The sequence below is a fragment of the Eublepharis macularius genome, chromosome 2, assembly GCF_028583425.1.
Source record: "Eublepharis macularius isolate TG4126 chromosome 2, MPM_Emac_v1.0, whole genome shotgun sequence".
In the NCBI taxonomy this organism is placed as follows: domain Eukaryota; kingdom Metazoa; phylum Chordata; class Lepidosauria; order Squamata; family Eublepharidae; genus Eublepharis; species Eublepharis macularius.
In genome coordinates this window covers 84687677-84712816 of record NC_072791.1, presented here as the reverse complement: position 1 = coordinate 84712816, position 25140 = coordinate 84687677, and the positions used below count along the sequence as shown (strand labels likewise).

The 25140-nt window shown below is 41.9% G+C and overlaps 1 protein-coding gene across 2 annotated transcripts in view; it reads left to right on the top strand.

Annotated features, from left to right (window-relative positions):
• The window catches only part of TTC17 (tetratricopeptide repeat domain 17), a 104162-nt gene that overhangs the window by 27742 nt on the left and 51280 nt on the right, over nt 1-25140 (top strand). For both annotated transcript variants that reach the window (XM_054972264.1, XM_054972262.1), the window contains exons 7-16: nt 668-812; nt 1143-1282; nt 1495-1655; nt 2345-2457; nt 5929-6075; nt 6604-6719; nt 7028-7202; nt 8309-8386; nt 12691-12915; nt 15550-15736. In XM_054972264.1, the coding sequence (XP_054828239.1) occupies nt 668-812; nt 1143-1282; nt 1495-1655; nt 2345-2457; nt 5929-6075; nt 6604-6719; nt 7028-7202; nt 8309-8386; nt 12691-12915; nt 15550-15736 (1487 nt within the window). The remainder of the gene's footprint in view (nt 1-667; nt 813-1142; nt 1283-1494; nt 1656-2344; nt 2458-5928; nt 6076-6603; nt 6720-7027; nt 7203-8308; nt 8387-12690; nt 12916-15549; nt 15737-25140) is intronic.

Sequence of the window (25140 nt, the reverse complement as noted above, 5' to 3'; positions counted from 1 at the left end):
GGCCTTAAAATGCTCAACACATGCTGTAAGTTAACCTGGAACAAATCACAGTGAACATTTTATCTTCATGTTAATTATAAGGCTTATGTTGAGGTGTCTGTAAGCTGCTTTAGGTCCCCACTAGGGATGGAGGGACGGAGGAAGGAAGGAAGGAAATTGGCAAAGGCTTGATAAAATTAGGTACATTGAAATTTGTTCCTTGTGTAGCTGTTTCAGATAGTTTATTCTGACACCAAATAAGGCTAATAAAATGCTAAGAGTAGCAGCAGAACTGTATAGTATTTTAGAACTAGTCTAATCCAGCTGCTTTCTTCAGAGTAGTTCTTTCCCAACAGTCTAGCAGTCCAGATGATTTTAAGAATATATTTTAGCTTAGTATGGTCAGTAAATCATGAATCAGAAGTACAGTTGTGTGAAGTTAGGAAATTAAGAGCTGCTTCATGTGGAGCCAGATCTGCAGTTCTGCAAGCCTAATGCTGTGTTGACTGGTAGTTTGTCTAAATCTATCTTAGCATGAACTCAGGGAGGTAGTTTCCTAATTCCATCATCTTGGCTTCCTTAAGGAGGAATGCCAAAGATCAGACCTGGAGCACCAGATTTGCCAGCTATGTTAGAAAAGCACTTTCGATAACATCTCACTGCGAACTTATTCTTTCCTCTCTTTCAGGCACAATAAAGATATTGCACTGATAAACCTGGCAAATGTGTTACACAGAGCACACTTCTCTGCTGATGCAGCGATCGTGGTCCACGCAGCTCTGGATTACAGTGATGTCTTCACTAGCTATTATACTTTGGGAAACATATATGCAGTAAATACGATATTTTCAATCCTCTAGAATGGTTGTGTCCCGTTGGTTAGTTCTGTCAAGCAGTGAGACGGATGCATTTTCAGGATGAGAGTGACTGGATCCAGCTGCCTCTACAGAGGAATTGATTTCTCAACTGACAGATAGATAGCAGCTTTTTATCTAAAGAGGTTTTTTAAAGAGCTTGACTAAAGTGGCTAATACATTACACATAATTCTGCTTTCTGAGCAATCTCCTGATGAAGCTAGTAATTGCTATAAAGAAGCTCCAAAGTGATATTTTATTGCTATCTGAATGCTGCTAATGGGCATTTTTTCTCAATCCTTTTTCAGATGCTTGGGGAATACAACCACTCAGTACTGTGTTATGATCATGCTTTACAGGCCAAACCAGGGTTTGAGCAAGCAATAAAAAGGAAGCATGCTGTCCTATGCCAGCAAAAGCTTGAGCAGAAACTGGAAGCCCAGCATAGGTAGGTGGTACATCGTCTTAAAATTCAAGCAAAGTTTCATCAGTGGGCTCTTCACACTGTGGCAAGCTAAAACTCTACCTAGTTCAAACACAGTTAAGAACAAACAGATGGAAAGCCCCCACTCTTTTGAAACTAGTGCTAACATATATGTGTGGGAAAAGAATATTTAAAGTATTTTGAACTTAATATTCATTGACCTTAAATTTTTCAAGATCACTTCAGAGAACATTAAATGAACTGAAGGAATATCAGAAGCAACATGACCATTACTTGAGGCAACAGGAGATTTTAGAAAAGCACAAGCTGATTCAAGAAGAGCAGATCTTGAGGAACATCATCCATGAGACACAGATGGCAAAAGAAGCACAACTTGGTACCTATCAAATAATGAACATTCTTTGACCATTTTGGAAAATAAAAAATATCCGTGTCATTCTTGGAGGAATTCTGTTTTTATATGGAGCCAATGCTGTTTCATGTGTAAGACAGGAGGTATTCTATGGAGTGGAAAGTTTGCTTGGGAAGTATTCCAGCTCAAGAATTGTTTGATCCAGAAGTTGCTTTTCAGTAAGTTCTGCTTATCTGTTAAAGTTCCATTAGCAAGATCTAATGGGCTATGTGTGAGCTTGTCAGCCCTTCCCTTTTGGCTTCATCACCTTGCATACACCAACCCAAGCTCCTGCCAAAAGTCAGGGGGTCCTTCAGGGCAGCATTGTATTAGGCATACGGGGCTGCTACTGGAAGGATAAGTGGTGCTAAAATGTTCTGCATGCAGACAGTGGCCTCTTTAGATGCTGGCCAACAAATACAGGACATGGAGCGCTCTGAAAATAGTCAGCTCTTGGACATCTTGACTTTTGCTTAGTGTTGAATCTCACGTCTGCTGGCTGTGTATGAACACAACTGGAACATAGGATCTGAAATGTCCATGTTCCATGAAGGTTTTTTGGGGAATGATCTTTTCTGTTTTTGGACACTTTGGTTAAGCACCCATATACTTCGTGGCATTAAATTATGCTGGACAATATCTCATTAGATATAATTTTTTTTTATATCCTGCAGGGAACCATCAGATCTGTCGCTTGGGCAACCAGCAGCATAGTTTGCATTGCCAGTGGGACCAACCTGTTCGCTATCACCGTGGTGACATGTTTGAAAATGTTGAATATGTTGAGGTTTGTTGTAATTCACTGGTCTTTTTTGCTCTGTGATCTATAAAGTTCTTGGTGCTGAAATAGGCACCTCCATGAGCATGCATAAAGCTGTGGGGTTTAAGGCTGCCTTGAAGTGTTCTGTAACACTGTGTTCAGCACACTATGGTTTAAATGTAAACTTAGGCATTGTTCTGTATAAGTGATTGTAAATAATAATATCCATTGTGCAAAAGTGTATTTAGCTTGTTCCTGGGAAAACAGAGCTCCTTTTTCTGGTTCATAAAGGCTGACCACTGCAACACCCTCTGACAAGGAAATTCTTTGTTGTCCAAAACAGATGTAATAAACAGGTTCTGAGCTGAAATTCCTCTTTTCCATTGGTGGAGCCTGGTATCCTTGTGAGAGCTGCTCCTCCCACCAGTTCCCCAGCCAGGGTTATGCTGAATATCTTGCACAGTTCTTCTGTTTTGAGCAGTAGACAAATTCCCATGCATTTTCTTCCTGCTCCATAGAAGCAAAGCATTTCAATATCTTTGTTTCTCACCTTCAGCTCAACAGCACCACCTTTCTTCCTAAGGCAGTGATCCCTCTTCCCTAAAGCCAAAGAGCCAGTCCTGGCTTTCCTCCATCTTACTGGAGGCAGTGACTGCAGGAGTTGAATCTATTCAGAGACAACTGCCTCCATCATAGGAGGATGTTTGTCTTGCAGCTTCCTAACATTCTGTAATTGGTTCCACCACTGCATGGCAGTGATTTTGTGGTGGTGCCACTCCCTGTCCTCCAAGTCAAAAGTGCCCACAGGCTCAGCAAGATTGAAAACCTCTGCCCTAACGCGGGGGTGGACAACATTGGAATCATGCTGTTGAAAGCTTTTTAAAAGACTACTGTTTTCTCAGATGTGTCACAGCTTGTCTCAGTTGAAGACAGTGCCAGCTCCTGTAGATGCCTAGAGACCTCCCTTCTGTCACTGTGGAGGCTCGGAGTAGTGTCCTCCAGTGATCTAACCAAAGTCTGTGATAATCAGCCAACAGAACCTGAGTCCTAGCAAATCTCTTCTACTCCTTCTCCTTCTTCTGTTCAATGTGTGACTGACCTCATTGAACAGTCTCAGGAATCCACCAGTGAGCCCAAAGGGAATTCCAAAGTCTACCCAAGATCAAGGTGGCTACGCAAACGATCCCTTTCCCAAAATCCTTCAAGAAAACAATCTGCAAATTGTGGACCACTCCAAGTGTGATCAAAAACATTGCCAAAAATGTATGCACTCCCTGGTACAGCTATCAACTCTTCCGGTATTCCACTAGAAGATATTCCAGTGGCTACTCTTCTGTCAGGGCGCATAGTCCCAAGGAATGAAGTTCCCCATATCAAAGAGCCCAGGGGCCAAAAAAGGGGGGTGGCATCACATAAGGTGCATGGATCTAGCCATTAGAGCTTGTATTACTAACTCAGTTTTTTCTAAAGCAGTAGTTCTATGGGCAGAATAGCTCCTTCAGACCTCTTCGCTCCCCCAGGCTACAGTCAGAAAGGGAATGAGGATGTCTGCATATTCATTATTTAAAAGCTCAGAGGTTCCTTATCAGCCATGACAAGTTGCAAGAGGCCATCCTGCATATACTCCAAAGGGCCGAAGTGTATCTGACTCTTCCAAAAATCCAGAGCCTCATGATCACCTATCTCAACACTGTTCCTTGGATCTGCCTCCAATTTCTTCCTATTCAGGAAAGCATTGCCCAACAACATCGGATTCAGATCTCTACTTCTTCTACTCAGAAGTTCACTGCTTGTTGTTCTGGCCACTTCAGCTCCAAAACCTGCCAGTGAGCAGGCCACTCAAGGCTCCAGCTCCAGTCAAAGTCACTGCTGTAACTCTCTAGCTGAAGGTAAATGGTCTCCAGCAGAAACAGTATACAGCATAAATTGACTAAGCTACCAAACATCAGACTAGCCCTACATGTTTTCAAACAATAAGTAGAGAAAAAGCTGGTTAAGAGCTAACACAGTGTAGTCATTAGAGGCTGTTAATAGCATATCAATAGCCAGGGAGGAACAAGGTCCTGCAAGGCTAGTTGTTCAGGCTAGGAACTGGGAGACCCAGGTTCGAATCTTTGTTCTGCCAAGGAAGCTTGCCAGGTGACTGGGGCCCACCATACACTCTCTCAGCCTAAACTACTTTGCAGGGTTGCTGTAAGGATAAAATGGAGGGGAGGAGAATGTTGCTAGCCACTTAAGGTCCCCGTTAGGGAGAAAATGCAGGTATAAGTTAAGCAAATAAATAGACACCACCACAGCAAAGTTGCATATCAACAGCCAGGAAGGATCAAGGTTCTGCGAGAAGTCCTCCTGCTCCTGCCCTAGCTGGAGTGACACCACAATCATTTCAGTCCAATGTGTAATTGGCAAATCAACACCAAGACTGGCTGGATCCAGACCCACAGGGAAAAGGTCAAGAACAAGATTTTCTGAGTAATTGCCAGAAGACTAGGGCAATCAATTTTAGATTTATTCACATCACCATCCAACAATAAACTTCCTAGATTTTTGTCTCGTTCAGAGAGAACAGAAGGTGAAGATGTTCTAAATGACCCCTGGCCCAGAGGTTTGCTGAATGCCTGACCTCAGATTCCCCATAATAGGAGCAACCAGGACAGGGCAGAGGTGGTTTTCGCTGAACCTTATTAGCTAAGGATACCATGGATCTCAGAACGGATGAGCATGGCAACTCACCTCTTCTGGATTCTTACACTACCACATTAAATGCACATTCAGGGTCCTCTGACAACCCCAGGCCACCTGGAGCTGAAAAGAGAGCCTTGCAATGCTTTCAGATATGCCGGATCAGTCTTCTATATACTACTGACTACTTGAATATCTTCAATGAACAGGATCTGTGAAGTGACTTGGAAGGCATTCATCAGGCTGTGTCAAAACCTGAATTTCTCAAAAGCAACAGAAAGGGAAGTATTAGGCCTTCTCTATGATAATCTCCAGCAAGGGCATTGCCCTAAAACTCTGGAGAGTCAGATCACGTCCCTCTCCAATGTCATGAAGACCAATGCCACACTGTCCATGTATCCTTAGTCTGATGCTTCCTTAGAGATTCATCAGTACTTAGACTTCCAGCAGTTCACTGCTTCCCATGTGGGTTTTAAGCACAGAGACCTCGGGAGGATTCAGCACAGAAAACCCCCTTGGATCCCAGAATTTCAAGAAATTTGAGATCCAAATAAAGATTTCTAACGAACATTTTACTACAAAAAGCATAAGTCATGACTAGGTTGAAGCTTTTTTTTCATGCAAATGTATCCTTGAGTATACCCAAACTTTGCTGATGTTTCAGAACCACAAAGTAACCTAGAACCATGTTTTTAAAAAATTGGGCCAGGCATTTCTGAATGCAATGTTTATAGTAATTTTTGTAAGGCAATTGCTTTCATTTCAAAGAAATCTTTTGAAGGTATCTGTCTCATTCTACTTTTTGTCTTGGTTTAGTTTGGTAGTAGTGATTCAATTTCAAGTATGACATCCATGAATTCTGAACCTCTTGCCAACCACAGTGATGTGAGCCACTCCTTGGGATCATCCCCGTTAATCCATTCTGTGTTCTCCTTATGGGGTCTAGATTCTGATGCTTACAGGGTAAGTGAACAGAATAGCCCTTTTTCTTGAAAGAATGTTATGGATGGTAGACTTTTTGTTCCATAATGGTGATAGCTCAGAGAAAAAGTACACAACTATCCATATGCATATGTTGGAGAAAATAAATCTTACTGGCCTTATGATACCTTATAATACATTAAAACTCAAAACAAGCTATTTTATGTGTGTGAGTATAGCATGCATGCTCTTTTCCTTCCGAATTTAACTCTTCCCTAGCCCGTGTGCCAGTCTTCATTGCACTCTAACTATAACTTGTGGCACAGTGCAGACAAAAGTGCTGTGATTGCAACGCAGATGCATAGAGATCAAAACTACAGAAGAGATATCTGTCAAGTGATAAGGCTTGGACTGCTACAACCATGCATTTAGCTTCAGAAACTGTGGATATTTAACTGCTCTGATTTGCAGTTTGCCTGTGTTTTGAATACTTTATCCTAGCTGCTAGCCAAGTAATACAATTTACAATCTTTTTGACAATTTAAGAAAGAATGTATTTTCTTTGACTAGGAAAATCAGAATATTCTGTGGCCTAAAAGATCAGATTGTATAAAATCCTATCCAACTATCCCCACCCCAGAGGAGCTACCAACCTATTTCCTGCAGCCAGAAAACAGGGGACAACCGTAAGTGTTGATCAATCAGAAAAGTGGGAATTGGCTGTAATCTTATTTGGGCTTATGAATAAATATTATTGAAATAATTGGTATGTTCTTCCAAGTAAGCCTATATAGTATCACACTACACAATAATTATTTTGTGGGCCTTTGGTGATGTGATATGGCAGAGAGCACAAGCTGAATGTTATTGTGCATTATCTGACAAATAAAGAACATTGGTTCTTCCGTTGCTAATTGTATGAGGATGTAGCCATGCTCTCTGCGGTAAAAGCAGTCTGAATATATATTTGTGTGTTGGTTTCTATGATTATTAGGATCCATTCATTACTCAACAGCGCAGAGGAGGACCATGCACACTCAGAGGTCTATGAGCCGGATTGCTCTTCCATTTCTGATGCCCATACGGCAGACTCATTGTACTTCTTGATCAAAGAACTAAACAGTCATCTGGACCTGAAAGAAAAGATGCCAGACAGTCATGCAAAGCAAGTAAGTAATGTGTGTGGTCTCAGTGTCGTCTTCATCCTGCAAATAGCCGTTTCCAGACTTGAAAGGTTCTTTAAAGCAAGAAGTCCTATCACACAAAACCAAATTTGGATATAAGTCTTTAATAGCTGACATACCTACAAGTCAATTAAGGCAGCACAGTCTTTGGCACTGATCAGATCTTTGGGGGCATGATTTGTTTGGTGAGCTTACCCAGTTCTTATAAAGGAGGGTATTAATTTACTCTGACATTTGCTCTGAGCATATTAAATTAATCCAGGGTGTGTTACTTTGCTGGTGTAGCATAAGAAGGAGCTACAAATCAGAAAAACCCCAGTTCAAATTTCTCCTTGAATTCATGCAAGGTACTGTTTCTCAGCATCACCTGCCTATCTGCAGTATGGAGATAATAAAATTTGTTTGTAAAGTTGTTTGTAAAGTTTTCAGCAAGCTTATGTCTGTGAAGCACTTTGAACACTCTACAATGTTACGTAAATGCTAAGTGCTATTTTTCTCCCACTGCCTACCATAAGTGAGAGGAGTAATATACTTTAGAGTATATTGTGTCTGTTTTGAATCATGGTGATGGGAGTAACTTACTATGTCTTCTTCTAGTCTCTACTGCCAACTGTTAAGGCTTCACCAACTGAGACACTTTGGTACTGGTTCTGATGAAGGGAGCTTTGACTCTCAGAAGCTCATACCTTGGAAATCTAGTTGGTCTTTAAGGTGCTATTGGACCCAGATCTTACTCTGGTTCTGGTGCAGTTTCCACTTGCTTGCTGTCTGTTCTGCTGTTAGAGGAGCACAACCTGCTGTCTCTTCTATATTTTTTATTCTCTGGTCAGACTTCATCTATATCAAGTTTATGAAATTAATGTAGCAGTTCAGATTTTTTCCACTTAAGTTTAGTATTGCCAATTTAGTATTGCCAATTTAGGCAATTTCCCCCCTTAAATTTAGTATTGCAATTTTGCTGTTAGCTTTGCATTTTGTTATTAAAATCTAGTGATCCTTTATGGCTGTAAATCTGGATAGCCAAGCTGGTTTTTCTGCATTACTTTTATACTTCTGATTAGGATTTTCAATGTTCTTTCTATATTGTCCAGATCTTATACTCTCGTGTCAACAGTCAGTTGTCTTCCCAGCAACAAATAGGATCATTTATCCATCATGCCATTGTAAAGGTAAATCTGCACCTAGTTACTACAATATGCACTTTTTGCTTACTTTTCAGAACATAACATCTTTGTTAGAAACCATGTGCACAGTGACCTACGTGCAAAACAACTATCTTATTTCATAATATAAGGCTTTCTATTTATTTCTTTTAATTTAAACAAGTAAGTGGATTGACTTTGATTTTCAGAAATGCTAGGTTTTTTTTAATTATTGAGGCCATGCAATAAAACTATGAAAGAAGATATAGGTATGCTTTCCTACTCATGTCCAAGGGGTTGGATCCTATGGATCACTGATGGTGATGCTTTTCTCCAGTGTAAGGCGCCTTCCTCACACAAAACGTTATTCCTCTGGTGGCAGAACCTCTTAGGTGAAGAGAAGACTCCTTGTGCCAGAAGAAAACACCACCATTGCAGAATGTATCTGCAGATTCCAGCCCAGTTATCTGCAAATAAAGATTTTAATATCTACTGTGCAAGGGTAACTAGAAGCAGACTGTGGCATAATTGAAAATATATTAGTGACCGACCAGCCTGGGAATACAGAAAGCTGTGGAGCAGTGAATTACAATCACAATTCCTCTTGCACAGTAGAAATAATGTGGCTATATCTAGCCTTCAATTTCAACAAATGAAACAATTGAGGAAAATCTTATAAAATGTTGCTGTTGGCAGTATAAAATGCCAGCTAAAATAAAGAAAATACACAGTGCAGTGCATTCCTAAGCAGTTATACCTTTCTTAGCCCATTGATTTTAAAGGACAGTCCTGTAGATAATTGTTTTTCAGTTGTTCCTAATGCTGCTTCCAATGCAAGGGAAAATCAAGTTGAAGTTGCATAACTGTAGCTTGGCAGAAATTCGAGAACGCAGTGAAAGTAGGTCTCTTTCTCTCCAGCGGAGGTCTCAAGCGCAAGTGGGCAGAGCCCTGTATAAAGGCGGAAAAGGCCTTGTCCTTAATTCTGAGTCCTGATACCACTGAATTTGATGCAAGTTAGCCACTGTTAAGGGAGAAAGGAGCATGCATGTGATTGCCATCATTCTTGGAGCTACTTAAAGAACTACTGTTTTTCCTTATTCATAATGCTAAGACTAATAAAAGCAGTCACAGAAGCACCTTGAAGGATCTCATCCTTAGGTAAGAGAAGGAAGAGAATAACCATCTTCTGCATCTCAGCATTTTTCTGTTTATGCTTATGAATTTGGCTAAGTCAGCTATGGCTGCACTGCCTTTTATATCTTAGTAGAAAAAGTCAGTGGAGGAAGGATGGAGTTGTCTTTTCTCCAAACACATGGCATTTCTCTATTTCCTGTCCTCTCATCACAGAATCACAGAGTTGGAAGGGGCCATACAGACCTTCTAGCCCAACCCCCTGCCCAATGCAGCCCACCCTTCACTCGCTCCTTTCCCTCCAGCACACTCCCCCATGGAATGACTCTCAAGCCTCTGAGTTCTTTGAAGTTGGCCCTACGAAAATCTAACCTACGAGTCTGGCTACAAACCTCCTTGGCCCCCCACAGCAACTGGAATTCAAGGAGGACATAGTCACTTCCCCACCACCTTCACCCCATCTACCAATTTTTCCCTGTTGGTTAATATTAAGTCTAGTATGGCCGAGCCCCTTGTAGCTTCCTCCACCATTTGAAAAAGGAAGTTATCGGCCAGGCAAGTCAGGAAGTTGCATGATTCTTGTTGCTTTGCTGATCTTGTCTCCCAGCACACATTGGGGAAATTGAAGTCACCCACTTGTCATCTATTCCTTCATCCAAGGCATTTATAATGATGTTGAACAATGAAGGGCCCCTGACAGATCCCTGAGGCACTCCACTGGTCACTCCTTTCGAAGAGGATAAGGAACCATTTACAAGCACTCTGAGTGCAATCAACCAGTTACAAATACACCTAACAGTGCTAGGATCCAAATCACATTTTACCAACTTGTCAACAAGAATATCATGTGTAACCTTATCAAAAACCTTACTGAAATCAAGATAAATTATGTCCACAGCATTCCCCTGATCCACTGAAGTAGTAACTCTCTCAAAAAAAAGAGTTAAAGTTAGTCTCTCATGACTTGTTCTTGAGAAACCTATGCCAGCTCTTATTAATCACAGATGTGTTTTCTAAATGCTCAAGGACTGACTGACTAATGATTTCTTCCAAACCCTTTCCAGCTATGGACATCAAGGTGATGGGGTGATAGTTACCTCGATCCTTCTTTTTCCCCTTCTTGAAGATGGGGACAATATTTACCTGTCTCCATGGCAGCTCATCTCTTCTCCAAGAATTCTCAAATATGATAAACAGAGGCTCCGCAATTACATCAGCAAGTTCATTTAGTAGCTAGGATGAAGTTCATCTGTCCTTGAGGACCTGATTTCATTTGAAGAAGCTAGGTAGTATGTACCACATCAACGCCTATCCTAGGCTGCAATTCCCTTCCTTCATCTTGATTTCTCTTTTTGCTAGGTGAGCACAGTTTGTTTATTTATTTATTTATTAAACTTCTATCTCGTCCTCCCCGCAAGTGGGCTCAGGGCAGGTTACAACAATAAAACATAATTTACATTAAAACTTAAATATAAACATAGACTTCCTGTTACCACCCCCAGACAGGCTAGAGCCAGGACAGAAAAGGCCCTGGCTCTGGTCGCGGCCAGTCTAGCCTCCCTGTGGCTTGGGACCACCAGCAGATGTTTGTTGGCTGATCTCAGCACTCTCCAGGGCACATATGGTGAGAGGCAGTCCCGTAGGTATGCCGTTCCCTGTCCGCTAAGGGCACGTTCCCTTTGCAAGAGGAGACGGAAGCAAAGTAGGAATTGAGCAGTTCTTCCTTCTTTATTACCTGTAAATGTGTCACTTTCCCTGCAGTGGGCCTATCATTTCCTTATTCTTTTTCTTGTTCCAAATATAACCAAAGAACCCTTTTTTGTTGTGTTTAGCATCCTTCACTAGCCTAAGCTCATACTGATCTAACACTCTCTCAACAAGCACTGGTAATTTGTTGATATTCATCCTTGGTTACACAGCTCTCCTTCCATTTCTTAAATGTGTCTTTTTAAAATTTCACATCTTTAGAACACTGTTTATGGAGCCACCCTGACTTATTTAGTTTTCCTCCCATTTTTCCTTCTCATTGGAGTTGTTTGTGGTTGTGCCTTCAGTATCTTACTTTTAAGAAACTCCCACCTTTCTTGAACTCCCTTCTCCTTGAGTATATCTGACAATGGGGCTTCTACTCAGCATAACTTTGAGTTTGTTAAAATTAGTTTTTCTAAAATCCAACCTATAGCTCTTAAATGCCAAAATTACATGGTCACTAGGTGCCTGCTACTTTTTTCACCTCATCAACCAGTTTTTTTCCTGTTGGTGAGAATCAAGTCCAAGATAGCAAATCCCTTTGTCTTCTCCTCCACTTTCTGGAAGATGAAGTTGTCAGCAAGACAACTCAAGAATTTATTAGACCTCACATTATTTGCAGAGTGACTTCCAACAGATATCAGGGTAATTGAAATCTCCCATGACCACTCTACCCCATCTCTTTAAGAATTCTGTATTTTCTCAATGGGTCTGAAGAAAGATGAGAAGATTTGATCTACTTCTAGCTTTGGTAAAGATGTTCCAAATCATAACCATATAATTTGTCTTACAGTTTTCTATCAGATCTATACCTTGATACCAACATAAAGGCATATTGGAATCTTGCCTGATCCACTAGTAATTCAAGAAAAAAAAACAGTTCAAGTAAAACAGCTTCTCTCAACATCTTCCCATCTGACCTTTCACATACCCATCAAAATAGTTATTCTTATGTGTGTCCTTCTTCTCCAGATCTTCCTGACTGGTGAAAACTACTTGAAAGGCAGGTTTTGTCTCTATTGCAATGCTGTGTCCAAGAGTAGGGCTTTAATTTCCCTGTAAAAAGGAATAATAGTGATTCATAGATACAGGAGAAAATAAAAGTATGTATTCAGGGATGCCGTTGTTGGAGGACTTAAACCTCCTCCTTGTAATTCCAGTCATTTATAATCAACCCCATTCCTCTATTTATTGCTTTTGTGTATATATCTTGGACATACTAGAGTGTGACATAGTGGAGTGGAATGTTGGGAAATGGTTTTTATACAGATGGAATCCTTCAGAGAGTGTAGTTTTGTTTCAGGTATGCATGACCCTCTGTTGATATTCTGTATTTGTATACCTGTAGCATCAAAAGAGCATTAAAGCACTACTACTGCAAGGAAGATGGTGAGGATAATAAGAACAAGCTTCCTCACATGCACACTTTTTTGTTTGTTTTAAAATTTCAGGCAAAGAATCCTTTATGGCTGGTGCTCAATGAAGCTGGCCTTTACTGGCGTGCCTTTGGAAATGGCACCTTTGCTTTCACCTGCTTACAAAAAGCATTGAACTTGGCTCCACATGAATTCCAAGATATCCCTTTAGTCAATCTAGCAAATCTTCTGATTCATTATGGCCTTCACTTGGATGCCAGCAAGCTTCTGCGAAAAGCATTAGCCATTAATGGCTCAGAGGTGAGGTGTTTGCCTTGAAGTGCATCAACAAGAAAGAAGCAAATTTCCTACCTGTGTTTGTTTGTTCTTAAGCCATTTAAAGGTCAAATACAATAATTGCACTGATTTGTTAGATTTGAATCCTAAGCTTAAGGTGTTTCTGTACTACCTTTAACCAGGATTTGAACATCAGCAAGAATAATAGATCAATTAAAAAGTAAACATAGGCAGTGCACTTGATTGTCTTCCTGATCCGATAACTAGGCACTCTGTGATGAAATTTCACTACATGGTGGCAGCTACATCCAGCCCAGGGAGTCAGTGGTATGTAAGGAAGCTAAAGTGGCTGCCTCATGTTATTGGGCATTTGGAGTATTGTTTTATGTGAGCTTCATATCGAGCTTTCAAGAATTATTAGTTCTCCATGTGGAAGTTCTCCATGTGGCTCAGCTGCCTTGAGCCCATCTGTGGGGCGTGTGGGGTTTAAATCGAATTAAATAAATAATAAATAAATACATGAAGCCTGATATAGTGAAATCACAGGTGTGCACACACACACAAATTCGGGTTAGCCTCAAGTCCACAAGCTTGTAAAGTTATAAATATTTCAAGTATAAATATTTTAAGTATAAGTATTTCAACTTGAAGTTTCCTAGGTCTTGCCTCTTTGCTTCATCTGGTCTCATATCTTTATTGTCTTTCACATAATCCCTTGCCCTCTTATTAGAATGCACAATATTTATTCCTCTAGGATTCCATATTTATTTCTCTAGGATGAGGAAGTTTGCTGATCAAAATATAGAGCATTTTAAGCTGTTTAAAAAATTAGCCTTTAATGTAAAATGAAGGTAAGAATAGATCAGGGCCCTTTGCATCTCATTTTTTCTGTGGTTCACACTTCTTAATCATTTCCAATACAAATTTATCAATTAGAAGGAAACAAGGAGAGAAGTTGAATGAATGGTTGATGCAAGCTAAGATTAAGCTTTGAGCCCACATCATAAGGAAGAGAAAGATGGTAGAAAAGTTTTAAAATGAATTAGAGCATCATATTTATGCTGAAACTGAATTTATCCCTGTGGGTATCATATACCTTTTAACTACTGAATTTAGTTTATCCAGTCATGTTTAAAAAGACCTTCTGAAGAATACTTCATAGGAAATATTTTTGGAAAGCCTTACCATCACTAAAATTCTCAGTAAATAAAAATTAAATTTTCTTGGTTAAACAAATTGATTGCCCATGACTTGAAGTGTTAGGGGGTTCCAGCCATATGGTTTATTTGAGCCTTTTTATTTTAAAGAGCGCCTTTCGGCTTTTTGTAATTAAACCATAATTGTTACAGGAATTAATGCTTTAAATTATACTCAAAGCAAGTCTGAAGAATGAAAGTACTCAGATTGCTAACATTATTACAGTGTTTTATGTATCTAGTACAAATATTTCTGACTCATAAGAAACAATGGGCAACAGCTGAAACAATTAACTTGTATATATGTGTTTGAACATAAAGAACTGTAGCCCTGTTCATACACCCTTCATGTACACACGTACATCTGTTTCTGAGAAAGAGCCAGTGCACATTCAGTTTACAAATGAAACCAGGGACTAGTACCTGGGTAAATATGCAGTTACAGTCCCATGTTCAGCTAAATTGATGTTACATTTTGCTCCCATGTACATGAGCTAAATGTAACATGAGACAGAATGTAACATGTAGACAGAAAAAGCAAGTGTACACTGTGCATGGATTGTACATGCATTCACTGTAACTTATGAACAGGGTGGTATGTGGGTGTATTAGAGCCTCTTTAGGAACTCTTGTCTAGAAATGTATTTTTTATTCTGACCTTTCACCAAGGAGTGCAAGGAGGCATATGTGACATGCCCAAGTTCTCCTAGTGAGCTTCAAAGCTTATATGGAGAAAGAGAAGCTCTCTAGTCTGTACATAACATATTAAGCATGCTGAAATCAACAGGCATAACTGTACTAGCTCAGCCCCTGCGTAATTGCCAGTTTATGAGCTCTGTCCCTGTAACCAAGAGGAGCACCACCTTTTCTACTGTTTGTGATTTTGGGGTGGGAGACTATACATGTACATTTCCTACATTCATAGACGCTATGCTAATTAACCAGGGATTGCACATAGGCAAGAGGCAAGACCAGCTTATCTGTGCATGCTCCCCTTCTGCACACGCTGATTTCAGTGCATGTAGAGAGCTAGAAGCTATATATATTTTGAGGCTCAACTGCTCAAAAGGATTGAGTAGTGATACCTTGCTGCTTTGAGGAGGATGCATTTTATTCTTCCTAGATCTTAGAACTTCTTGATAGTATATTTATAGTTTTGATTTAAAGGCAGCATTATATGACTATATTGATGTTTACAGTTTATAATATATGTTTACATTTTAAACCAGGATATGGAAAGTTAAATGTTGTAAAATTCCCAATTCTTTTTTCCTCTCAAACAGATGAATAGGATTTCTGTGCTAGTTCCTAGTATTGTCAATTTGTTAAAAGACTTAAATGTTTTCTCCAACAACCCTTTGGGGATGTTAAAGGCCTGATCATTTGGCAAGGTGTACAAGTGAAAAATTCTGGCTTCATTTCTGTCTGTGCTGATGTAAGTTTGCTTTTCTCCTTCTTTTAGCCTCTGACATTCTTGAGCTTAGGAAATGCCTACTTGGCTCTGAAGAATGTCAGTGGGGCATTGCAGGCTTTCAGGCATGCCCTGGATATTACCACCAAGTGTCTGGAGTGTGAGAAGAGCCTGAAGCTGATCCGCTGCTTGCAGTTCTATCCATTTTTGTACAACATCACCACCTCCTCCTGCAGTGGTAAGCAGCTGATGATGAAAAGTCCCCAAAATTATAACCTATCTTTGTAAGGCTTCCCACAGAAATTGGACTACACCTCTCACCAAGAAGCAGATTTTATCCACTACACTGTTTTTATTTATTTAAATATTTATACCTCACTTTTTTGCCCAAGGAGGACCTAAGTCAGCTTAAATCATTATTCTCCCCGTGTCCATTTTATCTTCACAACAATCTTGTGAGATAGGTTTGACAGAGAGAGTCACTAGCCCTAGCAAGCTTCCGTGGCAGAATACAGATTTGCACCTGAAATGATATTGTCCCTTCGGATCTAGTTGTGAGTAATTTCTAGAGGTCTGGAGGAAAATGCTGTTCCCCTTATTCCTTACCCAGTTTTTCTGAGACTTCTCTGCAAAGAGCATTAGGACAGTATTACCGTTACCCTTGGAATGTTTATATCCCATCTATTTATTTCGAAAATATAAAGAACCCAATATTAGTGGGAAAGCTATTAAGGAGCAATTTGTCATTTTAAGTCTAACCTTTCCTTTCTGTATAGAGAGTGCATATATGCTCATTTTAGGAAAGGTTTGGGAAATAGTTTTAAAGCCCCTACCACTGTATTAAAAACAAGAACACTTTTATTTTTCATTTATAGTCTGCCTTTCTTACTGATACTCAAGGCAGACTGATACTTACTTCTGATAGCTTTTTAAACTCAGCAGTGAAAAGTTTGAACAAATATCTTCACAATTAAATATAGAAGCTGGGATGAAGGCCACATTATTCCTTCTGCAGTTCAGGAAAAAAATGCAAGACAGTGTTTTTTACAAGCACCTTTGACTAAATGTGATTTTTACACTAGCAATCTTAATGGTTTTTACGATGTTATTTTTCATTTTTGTATACTGTCTGGAAGGAAACCACTTTGAGCTTTCTTAGGAAGAACAGTATATATTAATATATTAACGACATTCTTGCTTGTTACCACTTGTACTTTATTTAAAACATAGAGGTGGGAAAAAAAACTGGAAGTGCACACTAGGTTCCTGCACCAAACAAGAGATACCCAGATCTTACTCAAGAGGTTCGCCCCACAAGTGACAATTCTATTCCAGTCCCGTCCCCCCCATTTCACAACAGTAGTATTTTTCAAGGACTAAAATAACATGGCAGCTGAAGCACTGCTCATCTGGTTCACAGAACAGAACAGAACCTGGAATTTGGCTTCCTGAAACTCTGTGTTAGTTTCTAGATCTTAGTTGCAGAGAGAAATGTGATGCTACAAGGAAAATTTCAGACAGAGACTCAAGCCTAATACTAAAGTGATGCTGGGGAAGTCAGAAGCAGGAGATAAAGCTGTCTGCAGTATACAGAGATTTTTTATTCTCCCAGAGCTTGTTGACACCAATCCCATTCTCCTCAAAATCCCAATCTCCATTCTTCTCCTCTTTTGCTTTTTACCAGCTTCTGAGATTCTGAGCCTGAACCCCAGAAGTGGGCTTCCATAATTGAGTGAAGAATCTTTCTTGGAGGATGCTGCTTACAAATATTTGCCATTCACTATTCTTAAATTTCTTGGCTGTAGCTTATCTTTTGGGTTCCACACCATGAGTAACCATGATGTCCATGGTGGGTAGCCTCAGCATACTAAATTCAAGGCCTTCTATTTGCTGATCATAGCCTGGTTCTGAGTACCAGGTGAAGAAATCTGTCCTTAACAAATTCTAATGGCTGATAAGGTTAAGTGTGTGGATTTTTCATGCCATGTTTCCTGTACAGATATTTAGAGAAAAACCTTAACCACTGTATTCTTCAGTTATGTGTGATCATTAAGAGTTATTTATTAAATGCAGACCTTGAGGACTGCTTCATTCTGCAGTAGCTCTATTGGCTTGCTTAGCTTTTCATGGGAGGGAAATGGAAAGCCTGCCCAAATTATTCATAGAAATGACATTTCTAATGTGGTTCATGCTAGTTTGGTGCTAGCATGTTGATTTCTACTTCTATCATTTGTTTACTAGATTAGGTCAGCTGATATATTAAAGACATACCAAAAGGAAGTAAACAAAACAGAAGTGGTCTAATCATCTTAATGTTAGGAAGTTCTTTATTTACATTGTTCCCTCTATGTTGCTCCTCATGTATTGTGTTCCATTCTTTTATAGACTACAATGGTAGGCAACACTTCAGGTCATCTTGTCCATCCCCTGCTAATGGGAGAGTAGAGGTGGACACGGAGCAGGAAAAGACCATGGACCGACAGTCCGTGGTCCGTAGACTTCCCCGACAGGGATGTCCCTGCCAGTCAGCTGGAGCAAGGGGGGTTAAAGCTCTCCCGGCACTGCTTACAAGTGGCACGGAGAGTGCTTTAAACCTCCCCTCCTTGCTCCAGCTGACTGGCGGGGACTTCCCTTTCAGGAAGTAGGCATCCCTGCCCAGGAGAGAGAGTAGAGGTAACACTGAAGGTGCAGACAGGGCACCCACCCTATCACCCGTCGAACTCCCATTTCCGATGAAGGCCAGGCTGGCAGCTGCAGCTCCTCTCACTTGTAAATCCCCCCCCGCCACTGTGAGAAACTGGTGCCCCCTCCCTGAAAAGTAGGACCAGAAAGGCTACAAAGAGTGAAGAGGGACCCAGCACCCAGGATCAGACCCCCATGGTCAAGGAGAGGCAGCTGTGTAGAGGCGAGCGGAGGCAGGTGCCGCAACAACCGGCAGTGCTGCTCATTAGAGACTGTCAGGAAGACTGGAAGGACCATTAGATGTGATGGGAGCAGCCAGTGCCCATTGACTTGCAGCGGCTCCATTACACATCACACCCCTAGGTGATCACCAGATCAAAAAGGTGTGAGAATGCGTGGTGGACCTCATGAGCCATGCTCCAGTCCCGAGATGACACCCTCCAGAATGGCCTGTGGGATCAGATAACCTGCTCCAGGGGCCATCATCCCATTCCCCAGCACAAGATCCCCAGAGTCCATCCCTGGCTCCGCAAAGCACAAACAAGCCCCCAAGATCTCAAGACGTTGCTCCATCCCCCTCCCCCCACAACAACCTCGCTCCCTGTATTCAGAGGTCCTCTGCCTGGCTTATTAGAAGCCAAGAGAGCTGTTGGAGAACTGGAGTCCTGCAGGGCACCATTACTACCCCCACCAGACACATACAGTCTACATTTCAAGTCCCACCGTGCTGCACACCATGAACCTAGGCAGGGGAAGGGGGAGGGAACCTGGCCGGGGTTGGAGTCTCCAAGGTGCAACTGGAAACCTGTTCTTTTGGCCTGCAGAGCCATGCAAAGGCACGGAGCCATCTAGAGCCTTGTTGGAACCACCCCACCTGTCCCATCCCAGAGTCAGAAACCATCGGCAAGCAAACAAACCAGAGGGGTGGTGGTGTTCAAAACAAATGTTATTGAACTGTGAAAAGGGAAGAGGGTGTCTGGACACATGTCTTCCCAATGTCAACCGGCCAGACCAGAAGCAAAGCCAGCCTGCGCAACTGTCAGAACTGCGGGATCCATTCCTCGTTCTGCCCTCACAGGAGTGAGGTTGAGATATGGGCTACCTGGAGAACCACTCCCTAGGCTGGACTTGAATGGCAGTCGAGGAGGATCATGGCGGGCTGGAACTGCCATACTCCTTGGCCTCTCTGATGGGCCATGACCTGCCTTAAAGGGAAACAAACATGTGTGGCAAGGGATATGGTGCTGTGCAAGCCCCAGCCCTGTCTACCACATTCTTGGAGGGTTCCATGGGTGGTAATGGCAGTGGCAGCTCTGTTGTCACAGGTGTAACCCGCAGACACGTGATGCATGCCTCTCTGGCAAGAAATCACTCCTCTTCTGCATCAGGAAGTTCTGATCCTGTGTGAGAAACAGTTCAGGGGCTGAGCACCCACCATCACCAGGGACTTACAAAAACTCAGTCACCCCAACCTGCAGCCATGCTTCCTCCTCTGTCGGTGGGGTATCCAGCTGAGCGGATCTGAACAGAGCCCCCACATGGGAAGCTGGAGCCCCCCTCCCAAATGGCTGTGTTGAGGGTGGTTGCCTGGACAACGGTCTCCGTGACCAGCAGGGGCTGCCACTGCCCCCTCCCATCTGCAAGCCTCACCTGCAGAGGGTGGGGGGGCCCTGGTGCTAACAAGTGAGCCAGGGTGCTGCTGCCCCAGCTCCTTCTTACCTGTCAGAGCACCCACGCCGTTCACAAGCCACAACTCAGGTGTCAGATAACCTGCAAGGAAACTTGGTTGGAGTATGTTAGTATGACATTCCATACTAGGAACATTTGCCCTTGATTGAGTGCAAAGTATTCTCAGATTCCTCAAAGTCCCCCAAGTGCACTCATGCCCCTCCATTGTTAGTACCCTCTCCCACCTCATGCTTTAAGTCCCCAAAGCTCTAAGTCCCTGCAGCAGGGGGCTGCCAGGTAGAGCCTCCAGCCACCTCCCAACTTACCTGAGTTCATGGGCACCTCACCCATATAGGGTGCCCGGTGAGCTGATTAGGTGCATGGAGTAGGGGGCTCGGCTGCCACAATGGTGCACACGGACTAGTCCCGGTGGTAGGCATCCTGTGTTCTGCCAAGCTGCTTGGACTGGGATGGGCATTGGACCGGCGAGCATGTTTTCCCCATACAGTGGGCGCCAATGGACTACCACCATTTCTTGCAGTGTAACTTTCTGCCACTGTAGTGGGCATGCCCAGGCCTGGAGCAGCTTTGGGAGCTGACTAAGTTGCAGCCCACCCCCCCCAGCACCGGCACGGGGACTTACTCCTCACTCTCGCCTCTGTCTGGCCATCTGTCCTGGCCGCCACCGGGCCGCAGTGGGGGTGCGCCTCACCCAGCCGCCAGCGGGGGCTATGCTCGTGTAAATCCAAGTTTCAGCGGCTTAGTCTGCTCCCTTAGTCTGCTCCCTAAGCCCTCCCCCCCCTTAGGATTGCACTGTAAAAGACAGTGGTAGCTGAACATGCAAGAAATATCATTAATACATTAATTTACCAACAGCCAGAAGCCAGTGCATAGTGAATAAACTGATGTTAATTTCCTCAGATGACCATTTTGAAAAAACATATTCTAAAATGCACACTATTAAAAATCATAGTTCTTAAACAAAAGGAACAGACTGAACTTACAAATGCACATAAGTTCAAAAAAGGAATATAACTGACCTGTAGAATAGCATTACCAAGTGTCCATAGCAGTTGAGCTTTGAAGCAAAGAGTGTGAGCCACACACAGTTTTTATCCCATGAGCAGTAGGAAATCTGATCTTTCATTTAACCCATAAGGGACCAGAGCGTTCAATCTCCAGCTTCACTCAGACTCTTTTCTCAGCAGCCTTCCGTCCCTACGATGATCTATTCTGCATATAGCCCCAAATGTAAAGCCTGTGGGACAATGGTTGTGTTCTAAAAAATATTGGATCAGTAGAGCACCTGTTTTTTTCTTAAGAATGTCACTTTTATGTTCAGAAACGTGTATTCTGAGTTTCCTAGAGGTCTTGCCAACGTATATCTTATCACAAGGGCATTTTTAATATAAACCACTCAGTCAGAATTGCACGTGGTAAAAATCTTTAAAATGTATTGTTCCTTGTAAACTAAGATTAATGGAACTTTTCTTACTCCGAGTGAATTTGCAGTGTCCCTGGGGCAAACTGGATCCTGGCAAAACCAATTGGATACTGGCTGGTTGAGACAGCAATATGCCCCAATCTGCTTTTCCTTGTTCTGGTTATTGTGGGCCACTTTTTTGCACTCTTGTTTTTCAAATTCCCATGACTTGTTAAGCAGGTATGAAAAGCTGTTTGGGGGAGATTCTGCCCCTTGTAGTCATCTTCCCTGCCTACTGTTTCCAGCTGTGTATAATTACATCTTCTGATATATTCCTATCACTGTTTAAGGTTATTTAATATGTTATACTTAAGTATAAAAAGTAAAGATGCTCCCTGCAGGCTGGTTGATACCACCACTAGCCTTTACATATGAACAGCCTAAGCTTTCCTCTCCCACCCCCATGTTTACCATTGTTTAGGCAATGAGCTCTACACAGATACTGCAAGTGACAGTGGACAGCAGTTGCCATGACAATGGCATCAGTCTTGGGAAATGCTTTTGCCAGGGTCCATCTGTAACCTGATTTGCAGTGGCATTTCTGAATAAGAATGTGATCCAGGCATAACACCGGTTTGTCATGGCTAGGAGAAACTTTGTGTGAAAACCAGCCCTATGACAAACTGGCACACACAAAAAATATGCAGCACTTTGCAGTGGTGTATACTTTGTATAATCAAGTACATTTTTTAAAAAAGAGAGCTTGTATTGTATGAATAACTGAAGATAATTCCCAGTTAAGTCAGTAGGTAAAAGGTAAAGGTAGTCCCCTGTGCAAGCACCAAGTCATTACTGACCCAGGGGGCGGGGGGGGGGCGGTAGTTGATGGAAAGTTAATAGTTGATAGAAAATTGATCTTTTTGGTTAATTTTGAGTACAATTAGATGGTGGTAGTAGAAAGTGCTGTCAAGTTGCAGATGACTTATAGCAACCCCTGCTGGGGTTTTCAAGGCAAGCATTGTTCAGAGGTGGTTTGCCATTGTCTGCCTCTGTGCAGCCACCCAGGGTTTGTTTATTTATTTATTTATAGTTTGCCTTTCCTGCTAAGGCGGATTACAACAGTGCACGTGAAAATACAATATAATCAATAGCTAAGACATTCACAGAGCAAAGTATAATAGTGAAGAACAGTTAGGACATTTGGGAAACATACAATAGAGAATGATGGCAGAATTTTTTTTAAAACAAGCATAAAATCGAACACAGATGAAATTTATCTGAAACAAAGCATAACTAATTTCACCTCTAAAGATGCCAGCCACAGCTGCTGGCGAAACGTCAGGAACTACAATGCCAAGACCACGGCAATACAGCCCGGAAAACCCCCAACAACCATCGTTCTCCGGCCGTGAAAGCCTTCGACAATACATCATAACTAATTTCCATGGCATGTATAGCAGCATGGAAATTTGCTAGTAGGCATATATCTACATCAGCAGACAGTACAAATAGTGAAGTGTTCAGTCCTCGTCCCTACCAAGGCATCTCTCTGAGATATTCCTTATGACGTAGTCCTGTAATCTGGGTAGAAGGTTCTCCTGAATAATTTTGCGTAGTTTGCAGAAAGCCTGGAGAGAAGGGGCTTTCCTGACCACCTCAGGAAGGCCATTCCATAAGGTGGGGGCTACCACAGAGAAAGCACAGGTGCAGGCAGCGGTTGATTTTGCCCAACTGTAGGGTGGTATCTGCAGAAGGCCCTGACCAGATGAGCAAAGCTGCCATGGTGGAACATAGTGGGAGAGGTGGTTGCACAGATATGAGGGGCCAAGGCCATGAAGGCCTTGAATGTGATAATCATAACCCTGAATTGTGCCTGGTAACTGATGAGAAGTCAATGGAGTGACTGTAGAATGGGAGTGATATGCATGTTCTGTCTAGCTCCTGAGAGTAGACAATCTGCAGTGTTTTGCACCAATTGAAGTCTTTTAGTCAACTTTGAGGTGGAGACCAATGTATTACAGTGCATTACAGTAGTCTAGTCTCATTGTTACTATTCCTTGATGGTGGTCAGATTGGCCTTCTTTCAGGCTAGTCTGAGTTGGCCTTCTTTCAGGCTAGTCTGAGTTGTAAGAAGTTCTTGTTTGCAGTTGCATTCACTTGCTTCACTAACAGCAGTGCTGGGTATAGATAGTATAACCTCTGTTCTCTTAACTGAGTCAACCAGGGTCCAAGTACTAATCAGGGCTGACCCTGCTTCATTTCCAAGATGTGATGAGATCAGGCTAGCCTGTGCTGTCGAGATCACAGCACAACTAGATTAAGCTCCTCTAATAAACCTTGGGTCAGTCACAGCTTCTAGGAGCTCTCTCAGCCCCACCCACCTCACAGGGTATTTGTTGTTGTGGGGATAATAATGGCATACTTTGTAAACCGCTCTGAGTGGGTGTTAAGTCAACCTGAAGGGCAGTATATAAATCAAGTGTTGTTGTTGTTACTGAATGATGCAGAACAACGAATGTCCAGAGACCTGCTTAAAATACGATTCTAATATCAGTGGCATTCACCAGGGATGAACTTCCTGCATATACATGGGGCGTAAAGTTTGTTAGCAGCCAAAGATCTCAGATAATCCACTTTACTCTCCTCTGTTTTGCATCTCCCATTTTCTCCAAATCAGTCAAATAAGCTTTTGTACATTTTACAGCAAGATTCTAATCCATTGAAGTATTTCATGAAAAAGTTATACAAGATTTATTTTTATTTTTTTGCCAAAGGGATAAGCAGGATGAGATCTGTGATTATCTCCTATCTCCTTATTCTTATTTTAAAGGCAGCTGGGGCGGGGTCTGGATTATGATACTGAAAATGAGACCTTTCCCACTGTGCTGCTTTTGCCAATATAAATAACAATCCCACCCCACCCCTCCTTGAAACTACTATTTACGCTGCTGGGGAAATGTAAAGATACCTGTATATTTTCCTCAGCAGGCAAATAGCCTGGAGGGGATTTATAACAGGAAAAGGACATAAAGAGAAAAGGTTAAGCCCACCTCTGCCAGCTGTGCAGTTCCAGTCCAGCAACCACACCCTCCCCCAGTTGTCTTAAAAATACATGTAAAGAACCAGAAAAGGATCGCAAATTTCCATCTCAGCTGGTTTGGCCCGAAGAATTTACCGAGTGTCTAGCCACAACAACTGTCATATTACAGCACCTGTTTCCATGCTTATGCAAGTATTAAATATACTCTGCAGTGTGCATTGGGCAGCTTTTTATAGTCTCCATGGCAATCATGAATTGAAGTCCCCTCCCAAAAGAATTGATTTTTTGCATGTATATTCATACCAATCTACCCTAATGCCCTCTTTCTGTTCTCCTCATCTATCAGTTGTGATGTTGTGGCTCATTTTTCTGTCTTTATGCATACTGGACACCTGTATTTAGTTGCAGCCTTCCTGCACATTAATGCTGTTGTATTAAGTAAAATAGATGTCCGTACAATCAATATAAGGGTGATATGCTTTTCATTCCATGAAAGTCCAGTCTTCGTAGGGGGAAAATTTACTCTTGAAGCAGCCCTACATATATCTAGGGAAGAGGTTATCTGAAACTACTGAGGTGATAGGAAGATGACAAATGCTGATGGGGTTATGAAATTCACCACATTGTCCAGGAAGAATCCCTCCCTGCCTTTGCAAGTCTTTTTTCTACATTGTATGAAAATGGCAGAAGTGAATAATTGTTTGGATAAACTAATAATGGGGAAGATCATTTAGCAGCACTGTAAGAATAGAAATGATAGGTTAATCTGTGTTATTTGTATCATGCTTATAGCTATCTAAGTTATGTACAAAGATAAAATAATCTGTAC